The sequence below is a fragment of the Babylonia areolata genome, chromosome 25 (genome assembly GCF_041734735.1).
Source record: "Babylonia areolata isolate BAREFJ2019XMU chromosome 25, ASM4173473v1, whole genome shotgun sequence".
NCBI lineage: Eukaryota > Metazoa > Mollusca > Gastropoda > Neogastropoda > Buccinidae > Babylonia > Babylonia areolata.
This window is the reverse complement of record NC_134900.1, coordinates 21,348,953-21,370,899: the sequence shown is the minus strand read 5'-3', so window position 1 is coordinate 21,370,899 and position 21,947 is coordinate 21,348,953. Positions and strand designations below refer to the sequence as shown.

Here is a 21,947-nt window from a genome sequence, read left to right as displayed (position 1 = left end):
TTGTCTGACATCATCAAAAAGCATTCATTTGATTACCATAAGTATGCTGGTGACACTGAGTTACAAAAAGCCATTCCACCATCTGACTTCAAAACAGTCATCAATGAGACAGAAGCCTGTGTAGCTGATGTAAAGGTGTGGATGGACAGAGACAAGCTAAAACTTAACGAAGAGAAAACCGAGCTCTTAGCTGCAGGAGACCGAACTCGTCTCAATGAAATAAAGAAAAGGGCCCAGTCACTCTCGGCACTTCTACAGTTAACTACATTTCAAACATCAGCTAAATACCTAGGTGTACATATTGATCAGACCTTAACTCACTCAGTACGGCCAGTCCTCTCTTCTCCTCTACACAGACCCCTCGGATGTCCAGTGGGTGTCTGAATGACCCAACCTTTAGCTTCCGTCGTCAGAACTGTGGTATTCTTTGTCAACATTCACCTCTTCAGTATAAGAGCCTTCCGCTTGCAATATTTTGATGATGGTAATTGGGGTGAAACGCTGTTAACGTCGTCTCTTTCGCCGTCCGTATGGAGAGAGTTAACCATGGCTGACCACATTTCATCCCCGTGTCGCTCATGCAATTTTCATCTTCGCAGACTAGCCTCAGTCAGACCATACTTAACAGAGAAAAACATGGTTCAGTTAGTTTCTTCTTTTGTCCTGTCCAGACTAGATTACTGTAATTCTACCTTAGCAGGTTTACCATCTTCCTCTCTTATTAGACTACAGAAAGTACAGAACAATGCTGCACGACTTATCCTAGCAAAAAAGAAATCTGATCATGTCACACCTCTTTTGCATCACTTACACTGGCTTCCTACAGAGTCCCGCATTCACTATAAACTAGCGACACTTGCCTTCCGACATTTTGATGAATCTCTTCCCCTGTATCTCTCCTCTGTGCTGGAAACGTTACTTAAAGTCCAAAGAAATAACTTAAAATGTGCAGGGAAAAGGTCTTTTAGGGCTCAAATTTGGAATTCTTTGCCATCGTCCTTCAGAAATGCTCCTGATCTCCAGACCTTCAAGTCAGATCTGAAAACACACCTTTTCCGCAAACATTTCTGTACTCAGCACGATGGATAGTCCAAAGTTTGTTCGCCACATGGAGTTTTATGCAAGAGATATTCATACTCACGTAATCCTGTTTTAGTGCAGTTGATATATTTGATGTGTCTCGGCGCACGCGCGCGTGCATGTGTGTGTGTGTGTGTGTGTGTGTGTGTGTGTGTGTGTGTGTGTGTGTGTGTGTGTGTGTGTGTGTGTGTGTGTGTGTGTGAGCGCATGTATGTGTGTGTCTAAAAATGTGTGTTTTTAAGGAATGTATTTCTTTTTCATCTAAGCATTATTTAGTTGATATTTTTATTGTTTGGTGGATCATGCTTTTTTTTAAAATTCATTCTGTGAATGCATTGGATTGAGCTGTTGTAATGTTTTATGTTAGGTTTATATATGGCTCGATGATGTAAGGCGCTTTGAGCAGCATTAGAACTGGATATCGCGCCATAGAAAAGTTATGAATTATTATTATAATTATTCCTATCCAGATATCTTTCCAGTATATCAACTGTTCATAAGCGATATCCTTTGACGTAGTGAGTGACTATGCATGGAGGATATCCTTCCAGACAGTGACTGTCTATAAAGTATATACTTCCAGATAATGAGTTCGCTTAAATAATATTGTGCCAACAGTGAGTGCGCATAAAGGATATCGTTCCGAGCGATAACTGTGCATGAAAGTTATCCTTGCAGTATACTGTGCATAAAGGATATCCTTCCAATTGTATACGGTGCATAAAGGATATCGTTTCAGATAGTGACTATGGATAAAGGACATCCTTCCTGTTATCAAATGTTCATAAAGGATATATTTCCAGACAGTAACTGTACAAAAAGGATATCCTTCCAGATAGTGAGTGTGCATAAAGGACATCCAAGATAGTGTGCATAAAGGACACCCTTTCATTTAGTCAATGTGCGTAAAGGATATTCTTCCTGATAGTGTGCATAAAGGATATCCTGCCTGTCATAGTGTGCATTAAAGGATATGCTTCCATTCATTTAATGTGCGTAAAGTGCATCCTTCCAGATAGTGAGTGTGCAAAAAGGATATCTTTCCAGATGGCGACTTTGCATAAAGATATCCTTCTAATCATTTGCTGTGCATATGGGATATCCTTCCAATCATTTATTGTACATAAAGAATATACTTCCAGATTGTGACTGCATAAATTATATCCTTCCAGATGGTCACTGTCTATAAAGTATATACTTCCAGATCATAAGTGTGCATTAAGTGGATCCTGCTAGACAGTACCTTCCAAATGATAACTGTGCATAAAGGATATACAAGTTAGTGACTGCGCATAAAAGGATATCCTTACAGACAATATACTTTGTATTAAAAAATATATATATAAAATAAAATAATTTTTAAAAAGATACACTTCCAGATGAGTCTGAATAAAGGATATTTCCGTATTTTTGACTTTGCAAAAAGCATATTCTTCCAGACTGTACAGAATGGATATCCTTACAGATGGTGACCTTGCACAAAAGATATCCTTCCAATCATTTGCTGTGCATAAATGACAATTAGTGACTGGGCATAAACGAAACCCTTTCAGATAGCGACTGTGCTTAATAAAGGATATCCTTCCAGATTGTGAGTGTCCATAAAACGTATACTTCGAGATAATGCACATAAAGAGTATCCTGCCAAACAGTGAGTGTACATAAAGGATATCCTTCCAAATGGTAACTGTGCATAAAGGATATCCTTCCAGATTGTGAGTGTCCATAAAGTATATACTTCAAGATGGTATACTCTAGATAATGAGTGTGCACAAAGAATACCTTCCAGACAGAGTGCAATATCCTTCCAGATAAAAGTGCAAAAATGATACCCTTCCAGATGGTGACAGAGCATAAAGGATATCCTTCCAATTTCTTCAATGTGCATAAAACAGGATTGTTTCGAATATACGGACTGGAATTTTTTTTAAAGACTCTGCCGAGGACTTAAATGAATATACCGACACAGTGTGTGATTTTTTTCCTTCTGTGAAAGTGTGTGCATTCCAACAAAAAATATCAATATATTTTCAAACGACAAAATTTGGTGTAACGGGGCTGTTAGGCAAAAACTAAAGAAAAAAGAGAGAGCTTTTCGCGAAACTGATGATAGAATAGTCCTCAATACAGCAAAAAGAAGTGTTAAAAATGCATTAAAAAGGCAAAGTTTTTATATATGAAAAAATTAGAAGAAAACCTGTCCGCAAACAACTCTAGGAATGTGTGGACCGGACTGTAGAACATCACAGATTATAAAATGACCCACCAAGACAGTCAACATCAATGACAGAACTCTTCCAGACAAACTCAACACATTCTACTCCAGATTCGACAAACCATTGTCAACCTCTGACGTGGTTGCACCCAAAATCACCCCCACTGTCCCCTTTCATAGTCCAAGAGAATGAAGTCAGACGCCACTTCAGTCGTCTGAAAATGAGAAAAGCCGCTAGCCCTGACAACATCTCACCAGGCCTTTTGAGGAAGTGTGCAGTCCATCTACTCAGCGTCTTCACTGACATGTTTAGCATGTCCCTTCGGTCTTGTGTGGTGCCACACTGCTTTAAGAAATCAACAATCATTCCTGCTAAAAAACAAAACAAAACAAAAACAAAACAAAACAAAAAACAAAAAACAAAAAAAAACGCACAGCCTAGTTGCAGTAGCATAGGTCTCTACCACGTCCTCAGACATCTCAAAAATCCTAACAGCTATGCCAGGATCCTTTTCATTGACTACACCTCTGCGTTCAACACAATAGTATCATCAAAACTATATTTTAAATTGAAAGACCTCTCGCTGCCTGAATCAATTTGTGCATGGATCCTAAATTTTCTAAGATGCAGACCGCAAGTTGTTAAAGTTGGTAACCTCACCTCCTCCACATGCATTCTCAACATACGCACCCCACAGGGATGTGTTCTATCCCCACTGTTGTACTCACTATTCACACATGACCGTGCAACTCAAAATGATGTAACACCATGGTCAAGTTTGCCGACGATACTACTCTAGAAAGGCTGATTACGAACAGCGATGAGTCAAAATATAGGGAAGAAGTACTGCAACTTGTCAGCTGGTGTGATCAAAACAACTTAGAACTCAACGTATCAGAAACAAAACTCAACGTATCAGAAACAAAAGAATCAATTTTAGATTTCAGGCAGACCGGATCTGACCCCTTACCAATTGTCATTAAAGACAAGCAAGTAGAGATCATCAGCGAATTTAAATTTCTCGGACTGATCATTTCCAACGATTTGAAATGGGAGAAAAATACGGAAAAAATTGTTAAGAAAGCATAACAGCGCCTGTACTTAATTCGGCGCCTCAAAAAGTTTGGAATTAAGAAAGAAATCATGGTTGATTTCTACCGAGCAGTCATTGAAAATGTGCTAACCTTCGCTATTACTGTTTGGTACGGAAACATTTCCAAGGCAGAAGTTGCAGCCCTTAACAGAATCGTAAAAACTGCCGCGGATGATCTACCTTCTCTAGACGACATATATCATAAGCGGCTACTCAAAAAAGCAAAATCAATCAGCCAGGACGAATCACATCCAGCTTTTAGGATTTTCGAGATGCTCCCGTCTGGTCGACGGTACAGGAATATTAGGACGAAAACCAATCGCTTCGCATATAACTTTTCCCCCAAAAGCAATCAATGCCCTCTCTGAAACAAATCCAGTGTGATATATAGAATATATTGTGCATCTACCTGAAGACTTAGTCATCAGCCCCATCCACATGTAATATGCGGCTTCTGTTCAAACATGTGTGTGTGTGTGTGTGTGTGAGAGAGAGAGAGAGAGAGAGAGAGAGAGAGTGTGTGTGTGTGTGTGTGTGCGCACGCGCGCGCATGTGTGTGTGTATCTGTGCAGTGCGTGCATGTATGAGTATGCACAAGTTTTTGTATTGATATCCACTTGTATGTATACTAATTTCTACTGTATCTGTGTTTGTGTATAATTTTCGATTTATGTTCGTACCTTGTTATGTACTGCCCCCCCCCCCCCCCCCGCTTCCCCCTTGTTAATAAAGACATATTCTATTCTATTCTAAAGAGTATCTTTCCAGTTAGTGACTGTGCAAAACAATATCCTTCCAGACAATGACTGTCCATAAAGTATATACTTCCAGATAAAAAGTTCGCATTAACACTATCGTATCTTTCCAGACTGTTGTGACCATAGATAAAGGATATCCTTCCTGTTATCAACTGTGTATAAAGGACATAATTCATTTCCAGACAGTGAGTGTCAATAAAAGATATACTTCCAGATAGTGAAAATGCATAAATGGTATCCTTCCAGGCATTAACTGTGCATAAAGGATATCCTTACAATTATATACTGTGCATAAAGGATATCCTTCGAGATGGCGACTGTCCATAACGTATATAGTTCCAGATGATGAGTTCGCATAATGAATATCGTGCCAACATATCCTTCCGAACGATAACATGAAGGATATCTTTCCAATATACAGTGCACAAAGGATATCCTTCCAGACAGTGATAAAGGATATCCTTCCTGTTAGTGTTGTGCATAAAGGATATATTTCTAGATAGTTAGTGTCCATAAAGACATACAAGATTGTGAATATGCATACATGATATCTTCCAGACGTTAACTGTGGAGTAAGGATATCCTTTCAATTATATACTGTGCATGAAGGATATCCTCCCATATAAGTGAGTGTGAATATGGACCCATCAGTGTCCAAAGTAGATATCCTTCCATTTACTCAATGTGCGAAAAGGATAATTATCTTTCCTGATAATGAGTGAGCATAAAGAATATTCTGCCTGTTATAAATTGTGCATAAAGGACAGCTATTCAATGTGTGTCATTAACTGTGCATAAAGGATATATTTCTAGACAGTGAGTATCAATAAAGATATACTTTAAGATAGTAAATATACATAAAGGATATCTTCCAGACGTTAACTGTGGATTAAGGATATCCTTCCAATCATATACTGTGCGAATGTGCTAAAAGGATAATTATCTTTGATGGTAATGAGTGTGCACCTTTCCATATGGTAACTTTGCATAAAGATATTCTTCCAGTTATTTGCTGCACATAGAGGATATCCTCCCCGTTAGTGACTGCGCATAAAATGATTATATCCTTCCAGATAATGTGTATAAAGGATATTCTTCAATTCATTCAATGTGCGAAAAGGATATCCTTCCAGATAGTGACTGCAAATAGGAATAGAATAGGATATGTCTTTATTATAAAGGAACATTGGGGGTGGGGATAGTACATAAAAAGTACAACAACAACAACAACAACAAAATAATACACAAACACAGATACAGTAGAACTTATGATACATACACGTGCATATCAGATATCCAGATTGTGAGTGTCCATAAAGCGTATACTTCCAGATAATAAGTGTGCACAAAGTGTACCCTACCAGACAGTTGGTGTGCTATAAGGACCCGTCCAGATGGTGACTGTGCATAAAGGATATCCTTCCAATTATCTAATGTGTGTAAAGGATATTCTTCCAGATACTTTCCACAAAGTATATACTTCCAGATAGTGAGTGTGCGTAAAGAATATCCTGTCAGAGAGTGAGTGGATATCCTTCCTAATGGTAACTGTGCATAAAGGATACCCAAGATATTGACTGCACATATAAAATATCATTCCAGAAAACTGACGTGTAAAATGGATTCCCTTTACTATGCGAACAAAAACCGAGTGACGTGAGCTGTGATATAAGCGACCGACGCCCAGACGAGTTTGACACGAACTGATGCCTACATAGCGGAATCAAAAGCAAACAACGAAATTAAGGAAATGTGTATAACTCAAACATAGTATTATATAGTATAATATAATACAATACAATATAATATATGATATGACATGACTTGAACCGAATCTTTCCCGAGGGAAATGATTCAACTTTCTGCATAAACGTGATAGGAAAAAAAGATGTTTCACAATGCATTACCCTCACACAGGGAGCCTGAAAAATGGACCAATAGTTCTTCTGTTTGTTGTGATGCAACCTTTTCTGTCACATTTATCTAGAATGTTCTTCATTTCATGCTTGCTCATCTGTTCACCTGTATGTGTCGGCATCCTTTCGCATGCAAGATACAATATTGCACTGAAAATACATTATCAGTTTCATAGAAGACACTAAGAACATGAAAATATCATTCTTAAAACAGAGTGAAAGAAAAGAACAAATCAACCAGCGAAGTAAAGAAAACACACACACACACACACACACACACACACACACACACACACTCACTCACTCACTCACTGACAAACACATACATTCACACTTTTTTTTTAACCAGTACATTGCATCACCTTTACCGTCTATTGTTGATGTCTTCGCCACTGTCTTTATCATGAATTTCGTTGTCGATCCCACGATTTCTCACAATGGGCGCCCCCCACGATTTCTCTCAATTGAGAGAAAACGTGGGAGGGGAACGCCCGCGATTTCTCGCAATCCCACGATTTTTCTCAAAGTGAGTGAGAGAAATCGTGGGATTGCGAAAAATCGTGGACTTTCACACCCACTCACATTCAGTACACATTTTTTAAACCAGTGCTGTGCAACTCCGTCACCGTCCTCACTAACGTCACCATCACTATCATGACTGTCGTTGTCGTCGTCCCCCTCTTTCTCTTTTCTCTCTCTAAGTTTTCTCTAATATTTGTGTTGATAAAAGACAAGAAATCGACCCTCATGACAAAGGAAATTTTTTTGATAAAGATAAGCTGGGGGGACTTCCCACGCTTTCTCGCCGAGAGAAAACGTGGGAGGGGGATGACCACACTACCCGCAATCCCACGATTTCTCTCAAAACGAGAGAAATCGTGGGATTGCGAGAAATCGTGGGCAAAGAGGGGTTGTCAAAGAGCCAAGAAAGTTCAGCATGTTTTTTTTACTTTTATGTTATTGCCTCTATATAATTCAGCGCCTTAGAGTATGGACTGCTTTTGACGCTTGTTTCGTAAGATAATCCTGGGCAAATTCAAAACTTCTATGTTTGTGGAAAATTATTCCATGATATTCATATCGATGAGATATGTTTATGGTATCTTTTCCACTCTTGAAAAAAATGTGGAAGCACTTGATCATATTTGGAGAATATAACTGCCTTTGTTTTGTCCCTGTTTATTTTTTAAAGCATACTGACTGCAATAGCCGTTAAGTCTGTTGAATTTTGTTGGCAGTCTGTTTTTGATTCTATGTAATAATCCAGCGTTCACTTATCTATGTGTCGATGTGCATGTCTGTCTGTGTGGTAAACTTTGATAAATTCATTTTCTCTGGAAATGCTTTGTCAATGCCAAATTTGGAATAAACCCAGTGAACCTTTCTGTTGCTGTGGGTTCTGTTCTGTGCACTAAGTGCATGCTACACACGGGACTGTCTCATCAAATGACTATCGTCCAGACCGCTACTCAATGTCCAATGGATGGAGAGAAAATTCTGGGATTGTGAGATTCATCTCGCAAACTTAAGTTCTATCGCTTCCAAGGCAAACACGTTACCCAAAGGCCACCACTGCAACACTGCCCTGATCAATGTTACAGATGTGCCCGTTGTGTGCTTACCGCGCTGAGAGAAAATGTGTTGTGAACAGAATGATTAGCACTGAAATTTACTGTCATGTATTTTTTGAGTGTGATAGAGAAGGAGGTGCATACTATTTTGTTTACATAAACAGTCATGCACACACGCACACAGAAGGACACACACACACACACACACACACACACACACACACGTGCACATGCACATACTGCAGAAAGACCCATTCTATATCCACATCAACACCACAACATTTATTTTGCCACATTCTCTTCACAAAATGTAAATCTATGCGATCCCTTCTTCTTTTCGTATTTATATATATATATATACATTTCATGATTTTCTTCACTTTGTTGACAAACAAAAGAATTCGGGCGAGTCAATACAGCAGTTTTCAATGACAACTACGAAAGAACTTTGTATCACAGACTAAAGTCCAGATAGAGAAATTGTATCATTAAAAAGAGCAGGAATCCACATTATGCAAATATCTTTAACATGACTGAACGAAACATGAAATAGTCAACTCATAAGCCTATGATGATGATACTCAATATGCCCTCAAATGTTATTCCCTCTCCGTATTGTCTCCAGATCGACAGGTGTTAATTCTGTTTCCAACAAAAGACAGTTTTATCCAAAGGCCGTTACGGCTGCCAGTCATCATTAAACTATCTGATACAAACCAGACAGCTTGTCTGGAAGGAATTGACAGCCGCTCTTCATGTAGAGATTATCAGAGAAGGACAAAGCATTCTTCAATAATCTATGTATGAAAGAACAGTGATGACAGATAGTGTTGATGCAGTGCAGGCATTGTTACACTTTGCTCTTGTCCACTTCTGTGTTGAGGGAGTAATTGCGGTACATTCCACACTGTCCCAAATGCTGAAAAACAAAAGATTCAGTGTTCATACAAACAGTAATAAAAGAACAACAACAATAATAATCGTAATCTTAAACACAATACAGTCTATTACATATCCCCCTCTCCCTCAAACCACATAAACCTAACCCCACCATCCTTCCCTTCATCCCCCACCACCCTTACCCCACAACTCACCACCATCCCCCACTCCCCTCCCCCAACCCCTCCCCCCTCCCCCACCACCCTTCCACCATCCCCCAGCTCCCATTCCCCACCAACCTTCTCCCACTTCCCTTCCCCAATCCCCTACCACCCTTCACCCACATTTTGTTCCACATCCAAAGCAAGTGATATCTATTCTATTCCTCAGAACCCATAGGCACCAACCATGTTGATGTTTTACACAAACCCAGGTCAGACTCTAAAGGCCTGATTATATAGGGGTTTATGTGAAAAAAAAGGCATCTGCTCCTTTTTTTTTCATCTTTTTTTTTAACAGCACAATGTAGAACAGTGTGTATGGATCAGTGTACACGCTTTGACACTTTCTTGAAACTGAAAACTGAAACAGAAAGCACAGAAACACTACCAGCACATGCGAGAAGCAACTCACCTAACTGGGGAACAACTTTTCATGTACAAGTGAAACTACAACCAAAAATATAGCATTAGCATCAAGTGGGGAGAAACAGAATATCTATGGAAACTCGTATAAAAACGTTTTGAGATGTAGATTTTTAAAAGAAAAAATGAGACTTAGTTTATAGTAAAATCATTCCAAAACTATAAGATCGGGCATTCCTAAGTAATACATATAGATAAAGAATCGGCAAAAGTTCTTTAAAACTAAAATCATCCTTTAAAAAGTGAACAATATGTTTCTGTTCTTGTCCCTAGGACACTTGTTCGTTTAGCAGCCCCCTGACTGAACTGCTGTGACTTGGCATAGAACTGGGTGGGCACTGTGTGCACAGAGGGGGCCTTGGCTCCGTAGTTGTTGGAGGAGGTGGTGTACATTGGGTGCTGGGGTTTGCCTCCATATCCTTGAGTCCAGCCTGCCACACAGCCATCGTTCATGGAGTGATCATGACTTGTTCTTCTTGTTGCATTGTATGTCTTATTCACAGCAGATTTATCTGTGCGTCTGTCTGTCTCTGTCTCTCTGCCCCCTCCTCCCCGCCAAACACACACACCCATTACTCCCGCACCTCCCCATCTCTCTCTCCACTGTCTCTCCTCTTCCTCTGTCTATTGGCTCATTTGAACACATATCTCCCAACTTAAAAAAATTGTGCTCAGACTTGCGGTTGAGTTATCAATAATAATAATAATAACAATAATACTGATACTACTAATAATAGTAATCATAATATTTTGCTCCAAACGCTTTACAATTACGATAGTTCCAATTTGAGTGACGAGAGCCATGTGTAGTGCCAACTGCTGGACCGACTACCGCCTCATTGTGTCCAAGTTCAGGCATTCTGCCCATGAGAAGACCCCAAAGTCAGAAGACTGCAAAGAAGCTGAATGTCTCCAACTGAGCTGAAAAGCAGTATGGTTGCAGAAGAACTCGCCGACGACCTTGAAGGCAGACTGCCAGACACACCACAGGAAGACGGGACCAGCACTGAGGAACAGTGGACTGCCCTCGAACATCTCGGATCAGCAACCCGGAAAAACCAAGACTAGTTCAATGTGAATGAAGAAGAAATAGAGGCACTGATAACAGAGAAAAATCAACTGTTTAGAGCGCATCATAACAACCCCACATCACAAGCAAAGGAAGATGCCATTGATAACGCAAAAAGAAAGGTGCAGAAAAAACTTTGCAATATGCAGGACATCTGGTTCAGCAAGACGACGGATGAAATCCAAGGCTACACAGTCAGCCACTACACAAAGCGCTTCTACGATGCGCTTTAGGCTGTATACGTACCCCAGTCCTCCGGCTTTTCATCCCTATTCAACGCAGATGGGACCCAGCTGCTGACAGAGAAGAAGCAGATTCTGAAGCGGTGGGCTGAACACTTCAACAACATCCTCAACTGTCCTGCCAACATCAACAAGGCCATTGCTCACCTGCCCCAGGTAGAGATCAACGAGGACCTCGACACATTCCCACGGAAGATGAAGTCGGGAAGGCAGTGAAGCAACTCTCCTGTGGCAAAGCACCACTGAGGATCCGATGCAATCCCTGGTGAGTTATACAGAGCAAGTGGCCCTGCCATGATGGAAAAGCTGACTGAACTCTTCCAGTCCATGTGGAACTAGGGACAGTTCCCGCAACAGCTGAAAGATGCCAGCATAGTCCACATCTACATGAGGAACGTCAACTGCCAGTCTTGCGACAACCACCAAGGCATCTCCCTCTTGTCTATTGCAGGGAAGATTCTGGCCGGTGTCCTTCTCAACCGCCTTCAATAACATTTTGAACAAGGTCTCCTCCCAGAAAGCCAGTGCCGCTTCTGTGCTGAACGAGGGACTGCGGACATAAATTTTGCCGCACACCAACTCCAGGAAAAATGCCAGGAGCAACAAAGCAACCTCTTCAAGACCTTTGTCGATCTGACCAAGGCTTTTCATACGGTCAGCAGAGAAGACTTGGGAAAGATCATGGAGAAGTTTGGCTGCCCTGGCAAGTTCGTCACAATTGTCCAGCAGTTGACGACGGCATGATGGTGAAAGTTTTGGATGAAAGAGACGAGTCAGAGACCTTCTCAGTGACAAACGGCGTCAAACAAGGCTGCATTCAAGTGGCAAGACAGGACCCCAGACACAGAGGTGCTTGCAAAAGCCACCCTTCCCAGCATCTTCACCATCCTGATGCAGTCCCAGCTTCGCTGGGCTGGACATGTGGCGCGCATGCCAGACCATCGGCTAACCAAAAGGCTCTTCTATGGCGAGCTGCAACAAGGGAAGAGATCACACGGAGGTCAGAAGAAGCGCTTCAGAGATACTCTGAAAGTCTCTCTCAAAGCGTTTGATATCAACCCTGACTCCTGGGAGAAATCTGCAGTGGTCCGCGACAAATGGCGCGCTGCTGTGCACAAAGGCGCCAAGTTGTGCGAGGCCAACAGGACTGCTGCAGCTGTTCAGAAGAGGCAGGCCAGAAAGTCACGGGCAAACAAGCTCCCTGACAATGATATGCCTGCCTTTGTCTGCCCCGACTGTCAGCGAACATTTCGTGCGCAGATTGGACTATTCAGCCATCTGCGCATTCACAGATAGATTCATGAGCATCCCCCCTCCCCCCCACACCACCCTCCCCCCATCCCCCAGCTGGATGACAACGATGGTCATCATCGATCTCGATGGACACACACCACCACCATCTACCAAGCTGACAGATGCTTTCCGTAACTGTGAAGAAGGAATCCATGTCAGGTACAGGACTGACGGGAGATTGTTCAACCTTAGGCACCTGCAGGCTGTTACAAATATGACAGAGACTTCTTGTTTGCTGATGACTGCACACTCAACGCCACCACCACTGAGCAGAAGATGCAGTGTGAAATGGACTGCTTCTCACAAGCCTGTGACAACTTTGATCTCACCATCAGCACCAAAAAGACCGAAGTTATGTACTAGCCTGCCCCAGGAAAGACATACCAGGAGCCGCAAATCATAGTGAAGGGGCAGAACTTCCTGGCAGTCAACAACTTCATCTACCTGGGCAGCATGCTCTCTTGCACAGTGAACATAGACGCTGAGGTCAAGAACAGGATCGCCAAAGCCAGTGCTGTCTTTAGACGACTCCGTGAGAACGTCTGGGAGCGGATAGGACTCAGCGCTACCACCAAGCTGAAGGTCTACTGTGCAGTGGCACTTACCACCCTCCTTTACACCAGCAAAACCTGGACTGTCTGCAGCAGACATGCCATACAAGTCAATCGCTTCCACCTGAGCTGTCTCCGCAGACTCCCCCACATCAGGTGGCAGGACAAATTCCCCGACACAGAAGTCCTGGAACGAGCTGGCCTCTGCAGCGTCTACACCCTCCTGCAGAAAGCCCAAGCCAAGTGGGTTGGACATGTGGTCAGAATGCCAGACAGTCAACTGCCAAAGCAGCTGCTGTACGGAGAGCTGTGCCAGGGCAAGCGTTCAGTTGGAGGACAGAAGAAACTCTACAAAGACTGCTTCAAAACATCCTTAAAAGACCTGGGCGTCAACATGAACACATGAGAGACGCTTGCTCAAGACCCTCCAGCCTGGTGCAGCAAGATCACCACAGGAACCCGTGCAGCTGAAGCCAGGCGCATCACCGAGGCGCAGTGAAAGCATGCTATGTGCAAGGCCCGAGCAGCATCCACTGGCACAACAGCACCCACTCATTTGTGTCCTACATGTGGGTGAGCCTTCAGGACCCGGACTGGCTTTATCAGTCACCTCTGGACTCACAACCACCAATATTCCATCTGATTTTTTAAGCCATTGTCATCATCGAATCCGAAGGATGAACATCATCATCTTAAAATCCAAAGGACAAACATCAGTTCTAATGTGATGTATATACATACAATAAATAACATCATCCATCAAAACATGCAGGTTGGTCCATCAAAGGAAGCACACACGACGAATTATGACACAACATTGCCTCAAAAGTAAAAGGTAAACTCAATGTCCATAGTAAGCACCCAAAAACGAATTTGAACATTCAAAACTAATTGCCTTCATCACATCACCCAAACCATGCAAACCCAACCACAACTACAACTACAAATCAGTCCCACTCTTTCTCCCTCCCATCTATACAAGTATTTAGAACACCTCAGCAACACACACTGAAAACAGAAACACACATCCACACCCACACTGTCAGAGGCATCAGGAGTTCAATTGAAACCTGTTTTAGATGAGTCTTGAGGTTGGTTTTGAAGGTGGAAATGGACTGTGAGTGTCATTTGGCAAGGAGTTCTACTGAACACGAGCAGTTAATGCGAAGGATCATTGACTTAGTCAGAACAGAGGAAATTTGGTAGAATGCGATTGTCTAATGATGAATGTAGTTGTCTTGTTGGAATGTGATAGATAGTTTGGTGGAGAACCAGGGAAAGCATGCAAGCAATGTATGGAGAGTTTATAGAATATAGTCACTCTTTGGGCGTTTCAATACAAGATGGGCAGCTGAGTTTTGGACTTTCTGCTGTTTATGAACAATGTACTGTGAAGAACCAACATGGAGAGAACTACAGTAATCCTGTTTTGAGAACACAGTATCACAAACGCTGTAACTATCCCAACAATATTCTGAAAACTCTTTGCTTCTTGTTTATAGTCAAAGAAACCGACTGCAACACATGCATAATCTTACAAGGACATTAATAAATTGTGAGTTAACATCATAACCAAATTGTGTTCAGAAGATTATCAGCTAAGCATGTCATAAAAGTGTGACCAAGCGCTCTGCTTGCTTCAAAAAAACTGTTTCACGCACAAGCTGTATTAACAGACGACGTCAGTTTTCGCAGCTAACCCGCCGGACTTCAACGGCTCACGCAGAATGTGTGACACCATTCCCGGTTTGAATGCAAAGCTGCTTACGTCATTTTGTCCTCCTCGCCAGACAATCCCCTCACTGCTCAACCAGTGTCACGGTACGCTATTGGCTGAGCTGGAATCTGTGTTTCTGCTCCACAGTATTTAATTAATATCTCTTTTGTCAGATCAGTAAACTACAAGTATTATATACTGGCAGAATCATTGCGATTCCATCTTTAAATCTATTTCATTTATGTTTGCCTACATTAAACTGATTTAACACAGTTTGTAATTTTCAGCGACGAGCTTGTAAAAACTGACCGTGTTCAGTGACTTAAATTAAGATTATAAATTCATCGTAAATAATCAACACTTCATTTTATACTCATTAGAAAGTAGGCGTTGAGCTCTTTCTTTTGCAACTTATCCAATGTAAATCAGTTCAGGAATCATTTAGAAATCTATCACTGAACACCTTGTCAGAAACACAGTTGTCATCGGATTTGGCCTGATTTGAGCCGATCTGCTTCGCAGCACACGTGATTGTCTTTGCAGTCCGCTTAACTTGCATAAATTGGCACAGTGAGTGATGAGTGGTCACTTCATACCTGGTCAGTCATCTGACCAGAGGCGCTCTCTCTCTCTTGCTGCATCGCAAGCAGTGTGTGTCGTGTGTGTTCCCACAACGGCTGACATCTCGCTACGTATCGCTGTAAGTACAGTGTGTAAAATGTGCTGATGATTTGTTAATTGTATTGTTTGACACAGTACTTGTGTTCATATGAGTATGTTGATATTGCTTTGTTCAGTTATTGCTTTGACATGTTGTCACAGTTCGGCCATGATTGATCTAAATAATCGCCATGTCATATGCTTGGAGCAGTATTCCATTTGACTCTTCTTAATGTCAGTCAATGATGTCTCGGGACACAGATAGTTTGTTCCAGAATGTTCTAGTGGATGACGCATTCTTTCTCATCTACTGTCACTGATAAAGGTTATGTTCCTTATCCTGCTTCAGCGGAGGAGATTTAAATGTTGAGTACAAGCTTAGCTATGTTCATATTTGGCTTTGATGCAACGGATAACTTGTGTTCATTCACCACTTAGTGGTTAAGCCATGATGGTTCTTCACGTACTATCTGGTCTGTCAGTTTGCCAGTATTATATCTAAGCCACTGATTCTCTATCTTGTTTATTATTCAGGTATTATCTTACATGCTGATATCAGTTGTACTGCTACAGTGTGCTCAGTACTCTAAGATGTGTGCAGTATTCTGTTGTGGTGATTACAAGATAGTGTTGGATTAATATCAGTTATTGGTTAAAACCACCTGATATGTATCAATCTGTTCATTGTAATTTACTTATCATGCTCTCTCCTATACGGCTTACTCCAGTATAGTGCAACATGATAAAGTGATTCATTTGAGTCACTTTGACACAGTATAAGCTTTACCTAATCTATACTGTCAGTGTACTTTCACTAAATCAGCATAGCTTCAATCACTTTAACTGCACTATTTAAATGTATTAGAAATGTCATTTGATGTCAGTGTTTGGTCTTCACACATATATATTACCAAGTGGTAGTCTTTCCATGTAATATGTATGCATGTGCTTTATTATTCACTTGTGCCGACATGTTGTGCTAATGACATTTGTTTGTGTCATTCCAGGCACTGTCTTCTCTTCTTATATCTTCTTCTATTCTCTTCTCCATTATTTTTTCTCTTAGTTCTTCTTTCATTGTCTTCCTCTTAGTTCTTTTCTTATATTCTCATAACTATTGTAAATAAAACAATAGAAAAACCCATTTGTGACTGGCCTCTATATGTTCCTGGCCTGTGCATGGGAATTCTTGTCTATCCTTTAATACATTCAATCAATCATTAGTTAGTTCTTTTTTACCGTCCCCTATTAGAACCACTCGGTTACATAAATGGCTACAAAAGAAACAACACATATTGGATACATAAAAAAAATGCAAAGCATTAATTTACATACAAAACAATACAAATGGATAATTCTGCTTAACTTGATAATGTGCCCCCCAAACATGATTCACTAAAGTAAGACAACAAAGGAAAAAATAAAGAGAAAAAATAGAAAAAAGTACACCATACTAAAATATATTTTGAAAACCAGTAAAAAGCAGAAAAAAGACAAACCATAAGAATATTACCACAATCCATGACACATACATATGAACACAACACAAAACACAAATGCATGCATACACATGTGCATGCTCTGTACACACAAGCGCATGCCCAAAAAACAATCAGAAACAACTAAAGCTTAAAACAACAATAAAGGAGATCAAGAAAACAGCAAAATGCTGAATTATAAATGATGATAATGATGACAATAATAATCATAATAATAATAAGAAGATTCATTAATAATACTGGAACTTTATAATTATATAGTGCCTTCCAACGCTATAGGTGCTTTACATTAACTGCAAAAATTAACACCAAAGAGACAATAATATGGCATGGTGTATAATGCAAAAAGAGATAACAAGTAAAACTATATCACACACACACACACACACATATACATGCAAAGGGATGCACACATGTACAGACATGCATACACACACACACATGCATATATTCACACAGACATACACAGACATACACTGACTCACACACACACACACACATGCACACACACACACACACACACACACACACACACATGCACACACACACACACACACACACACACACACACACACACTCACGCACCCTCTCTTTCTCCTCATGCAAACATATCACAATCAATCAGTCTGGATGGAAACAGCATGTTCTTAAATGGCAGGGAAGGGATAGTTTAATCATACTCACAGTAATGGGTAAAGAGATATGTTTTCAGGCCTGACCTGACAGACTTGGAACTGACTGTGTCAGAGAGAGTATGGAGAAAATTCCAGAGTTTAGCTGCTGAGAAAGACAAAAGCTCAATGGCCATGTTGTTTGCATGTGAAAGAAAAGCTGAATAAGCCTGGTGTCAGCAGATGATCGAAGGGTCCTGGAGGGAATGTGAATGAGCAGAGCCTGTAATGAATTTGAAACAGACAGGAGCACTTTATACTCTAAATTACAAAATGAATGATTTTATGCAAGCACACAAGCACACACACACACACACACACACACACACATGCATTAGCTAGCTAGCTAGCTAACTACATAGATAGATAGATAGATAGATTGATAAATTGACAGACAAACAGATAGATAAATAGATGAGAGAGAGAGAGGAAAACACTATAGAAAAAGAGACTGTCCTTTTGCAAGCAAAATTTTATCATTGTACAAACTTTCCTTGAAACAATGAACCTCTCGATGAAATGAAAATAGTCATTTGGTTCATTTGGACAGGTCAATCCAGTTCAATACCAGCCTTGGTCAGATGAGAAATCACATGGAAAAGTTAACAATGCAACCATTTTTATCACCTTCTCAGCTTTTGGGGTTTGATTTATTTTATAGAAATTGAACTAAGTCAACAGTTTTAACAATAAAGCAATACTGGTTATCACTGAAAACACAGCTCTTCTCCAAAGCAAAAAAATATACCCATATTAAACAAAATCACAAATTTGAAAAAAAAATCCATATGTCAGCTATAACCACTCCTACTGTATTCAAAAACATGAGACAAATTTGTCATAAAGGAACCAAAACAACACCAATGAACTGAACAGCACTGTGGCAACACTGATTAAAACCTGAACTTAGCACAGGCTTCCCTCCCATTATGGGCAGGTGGATGTCCGGAGGATAGGAACATGAGGCTACAGGATTCCCTGGGTTGTTTATGATCCTTAACTTTCTGTCTGAACCTAAACATATGATAAACAATGAAAAAAGACTACACAAAATTATTTTTCATTCGTAAATGAATGAATGAATGATATGGATTCTTATATAGCTCCTATCCTCGGTCAGAGACCAAGCTCTGAGCACTTTACAAACATGCTGCCTACTTGAGTTAAGCCGACTGACGGCTGCCATTGGGCGCTCATCATTCGTTTCCTGTATCATTCGATCAGAATTCAGGTATGTAAACATACACACTCAGGCAGATATGTAACATTTTATGTATATGACCGTTTTGTTTAATTACCCTGCCATGTAGGCAGCATACTCCATTTTTGAGGTAGTGCATGCTGGGTATGTTCTTGTTTTCATAACCCACCGAACACTGACATGAATAACAAGATCTTTAATGCATGTATTTGATCTTCTGTATGTGTATGCACATGTAAGGGGTTCAGGCACTACCAGATCTGCACATATGTTGACATGGGAGATAGGAAAAATCTCCAACCTTTACCCACATGGCACAGTTACCAAGATTTGAACCTGGGACCCTCAGACTTGAGAGTCCAACGCTTTAACCACTCAGATACTGCGCCCGTCAAAAATCATAAAGATGTGCTACAGAATCCATGCATCATATGCTCAAAGGAAAAAAATGCATTGTAAATTTGTATAATAATCCTTTCTTCTTTTTTTTTTTCATTTTTTTTTTTCATTTTTGTATACATTTATCATAGATTCAAACTTCAAGTGCATTTCCACTCCAGATATTCTTTTTCTGATTGATGTTTCAAAGAAGCAATGCTATAGTTGGCAAACTAGTCAACATTTAAACATCAAACAATTCCTGATGAAGTGAGTGGAATGGAATACAATACAAAACAGAACAGAACAGTACAGTATCACAAAGTATAGTAAGTACAGCACAGAACAAAACTTATAATACAGGGCAATGCAGTGCAATATAGTTTGGTGCGGAATAGCAAAATAAAGTATAGAAACATATAGTCATGCGCATACATTCATACTGGTGTTAGGTAACAGTGAAACACATTCAAACTGATCATGAATATTTCATTCACACACACACACACACACACTTTTTCTCTCAATCAAGAGAAAGATCAGTCTCCAATGCATATGATCTTCAGTTTTCCAATCCAGTTCCTTCATTTCCTCCTATTCTTTTTCATTTTTCGAGTAATTAACTAAAACAAAAGGCTTTTGAGAGAGAGAGAGAGAGAGAGAGAGAGAGAGAGAGAGAGAGAGAGAGAGAGAGAGAGAGAGAGAGAGAGTTGATTCATAATTTAACAATGTCTACAAGCATGTTGGCTGAAACTGGTACAACAGATGGGGGAAAGATGTTAAATAAGCACTGCTATCATTAATATTAGCTGTCAGAAAGTGGCAATATATAAATATATATATATATGTGATGTGTTGAGAGAGAGAGAGAGAGAGAGAGAGAGAGAGAGAGAGAGAGAGAGAGAGAGATGCACCAAAGAAAGACAACTGAAATTTACCTGGTGGCGCAGTCCCAGCTCCTATTCCTGTGCTTGTAGTCTGCAATGAAATATATATATATATAAATATATATCTAAAGGATTTCCAGTGTGGTATTCAATAAAGATCATTGTGTAACATGTTCACTTTTTAGGTAATAATGATAACAAAAATGATGGTGATAATGGTAGCAGTGGTAGCAATGAATCACAATGATGACCCCCTTCCTGTTACAATTTTTATTTTCATTTTAAGGAGGGTGTGCAGCCCGCTTTTGTGGTGGACTTTTCATCACTCGCAGTGCGAGAAGTAGGTCATATGATGACATAGGCAGTCCACCGCCATAACTGGCATCTCTGAGTTTGCACTGCTTTTGCTCCAACAACTTTTCGGCAGAGTTTATAAATGGATCAATTTGAATACGTAATGGCATATATATGACAAGAAACACATTCAAAGTAAACATTGAACACTAAAGCAAATAATGGGTGGAATCATAAAACCAAATATATCTTATAAACTTGCAAAAATAGTCACTGAAAATGTTCAAAATCCTTTCGTAAGAACAGTGATTTCCATGATGAAATTTTAGCCTTTTGGTGACCTGGAAAAAAAGGAAATGGAGACGCACATGTGCATGCAGTTCTCGCTAAAGATAACCAGGGAACCCCGAGAAAAATCTGACAAAAATGGGCCTGCACACCCTCCCTATTTTCATAATTTTTGTCTATAAATGTTGTGCTGCGATGCAGTGCTAGCTCATTTGTTAAAGTCCTACCAAAATGACCATCCTAAATTATTGTACCTATTTTACATGCAATTTTTGTGCATGCTTAAACTGATATTACCATGTTGTAATAACACAGATAGTGCGTGCATTCATTAAACGTCATTTAATGAAGACATCAGAATAATGGAAGAATAAAAGGAATGTGAAAGGAGCAATAGTTGGAGTAGTAGCCGTTCGTAGTGGCTTTTACTTAAGCCTGGCTTATTACTCCCATCAGTTGTTATTCTAACTTTTTCCAAGTTTAGACGTGGTCAGCTCTATTGATTCTGGATTATATCGCAGTCAACATATTCAAAGTGATTGAATCTTGCTTTTGGAATTATATCCACATAGATTTCCATGATGAAGATGACGATCGACAATAATGATAGAGTTGTTCAGTCATGTAGTTGTTGCTTATTAAGTTATTTATTTTTAATTCAGTCTACTTTAAAATGAAGTTATTCATTTGCTTTACACCGAATACTGTAACCAAACTCAAGCTTTGACAACCAGTATTATCGCAGGTAAAATAAGTCCGATATTCCGATTATAATTATTTTCTTTACCTGTTCCATGTCTGAATGTTTTTTTGTTGCCGTTGTTGTTGTTGTTTTAAGCTGGTGAACCGGGGAGCAAACAACCGGAAGTATATACTAAGTTCCTATGGAAATAATTATGGTTTTCGTTATCATTACTAAAATATTCTACAATATGGTCACCAAAAACTTCCAAATTGTTATCGACAAATACTTAGTATATCTACAAATAAAAATAAAAGCAACTAAAAACTATCGTTCATTTGATACCGTATGTAAATAA

At 40.0% G+C, this 21,947-nt stretch overlaps 1 protein-coding gene across 1 annotated transcript; it reads right to left on the bottom strand.

Annotated features, from left to right (window-relative positions):
- Positions 1-8,895: 8,895 nt before the first annotated feature.
- LOC143299906 (piercer of microtubule wall 1 protein-like) lies at positions 8,896-21,792 on the bottom strand. Its single transcript, XM_076613414.1, has 4 exons — positions 21,695-21,792; positions 20,377-20,416; positions 10,459-10,588; positions 8,896-9,557 (listed from the first exon to the last, which is right to left on the bottom strand). Exons 1-4 carry the CDS (start codon positions 21,701-21,703, stop codon positions 9,485-9,487), a joined length of 252 nt encoding a protein of 83 aa, XP_076469529.1. The 5' UTR covers positions 21,704-21,792; the 3' UTR covers positions 8,896-9,484.
- Between the last annotated feature and the right edge of the window lie 155 nt (positions 21,793-21,947).

What these genes read in the sequence shown, in the direction of transcription:
- LOC143299906 (XM_076613414.1), bottom strand. An exon ending in AGCTGGGACTGCGCCACCAG is followed by an intron (nt 10,589 to 20,376) that starts GTAAATTTCAGT and finishes GCTGTGTGGCAG; the next exon opens with GCTGGACTCAAGGATATGGA. An exon ending in GCCAAGTCACAGCAGTTCAG is followed by an intron (nt 9,558 to 10,458) that starts TCAGGGGGCTGC and finishes ATCTTTTGTTTT; the next exon opens with TCAGCATTTGGGACAGTGTG.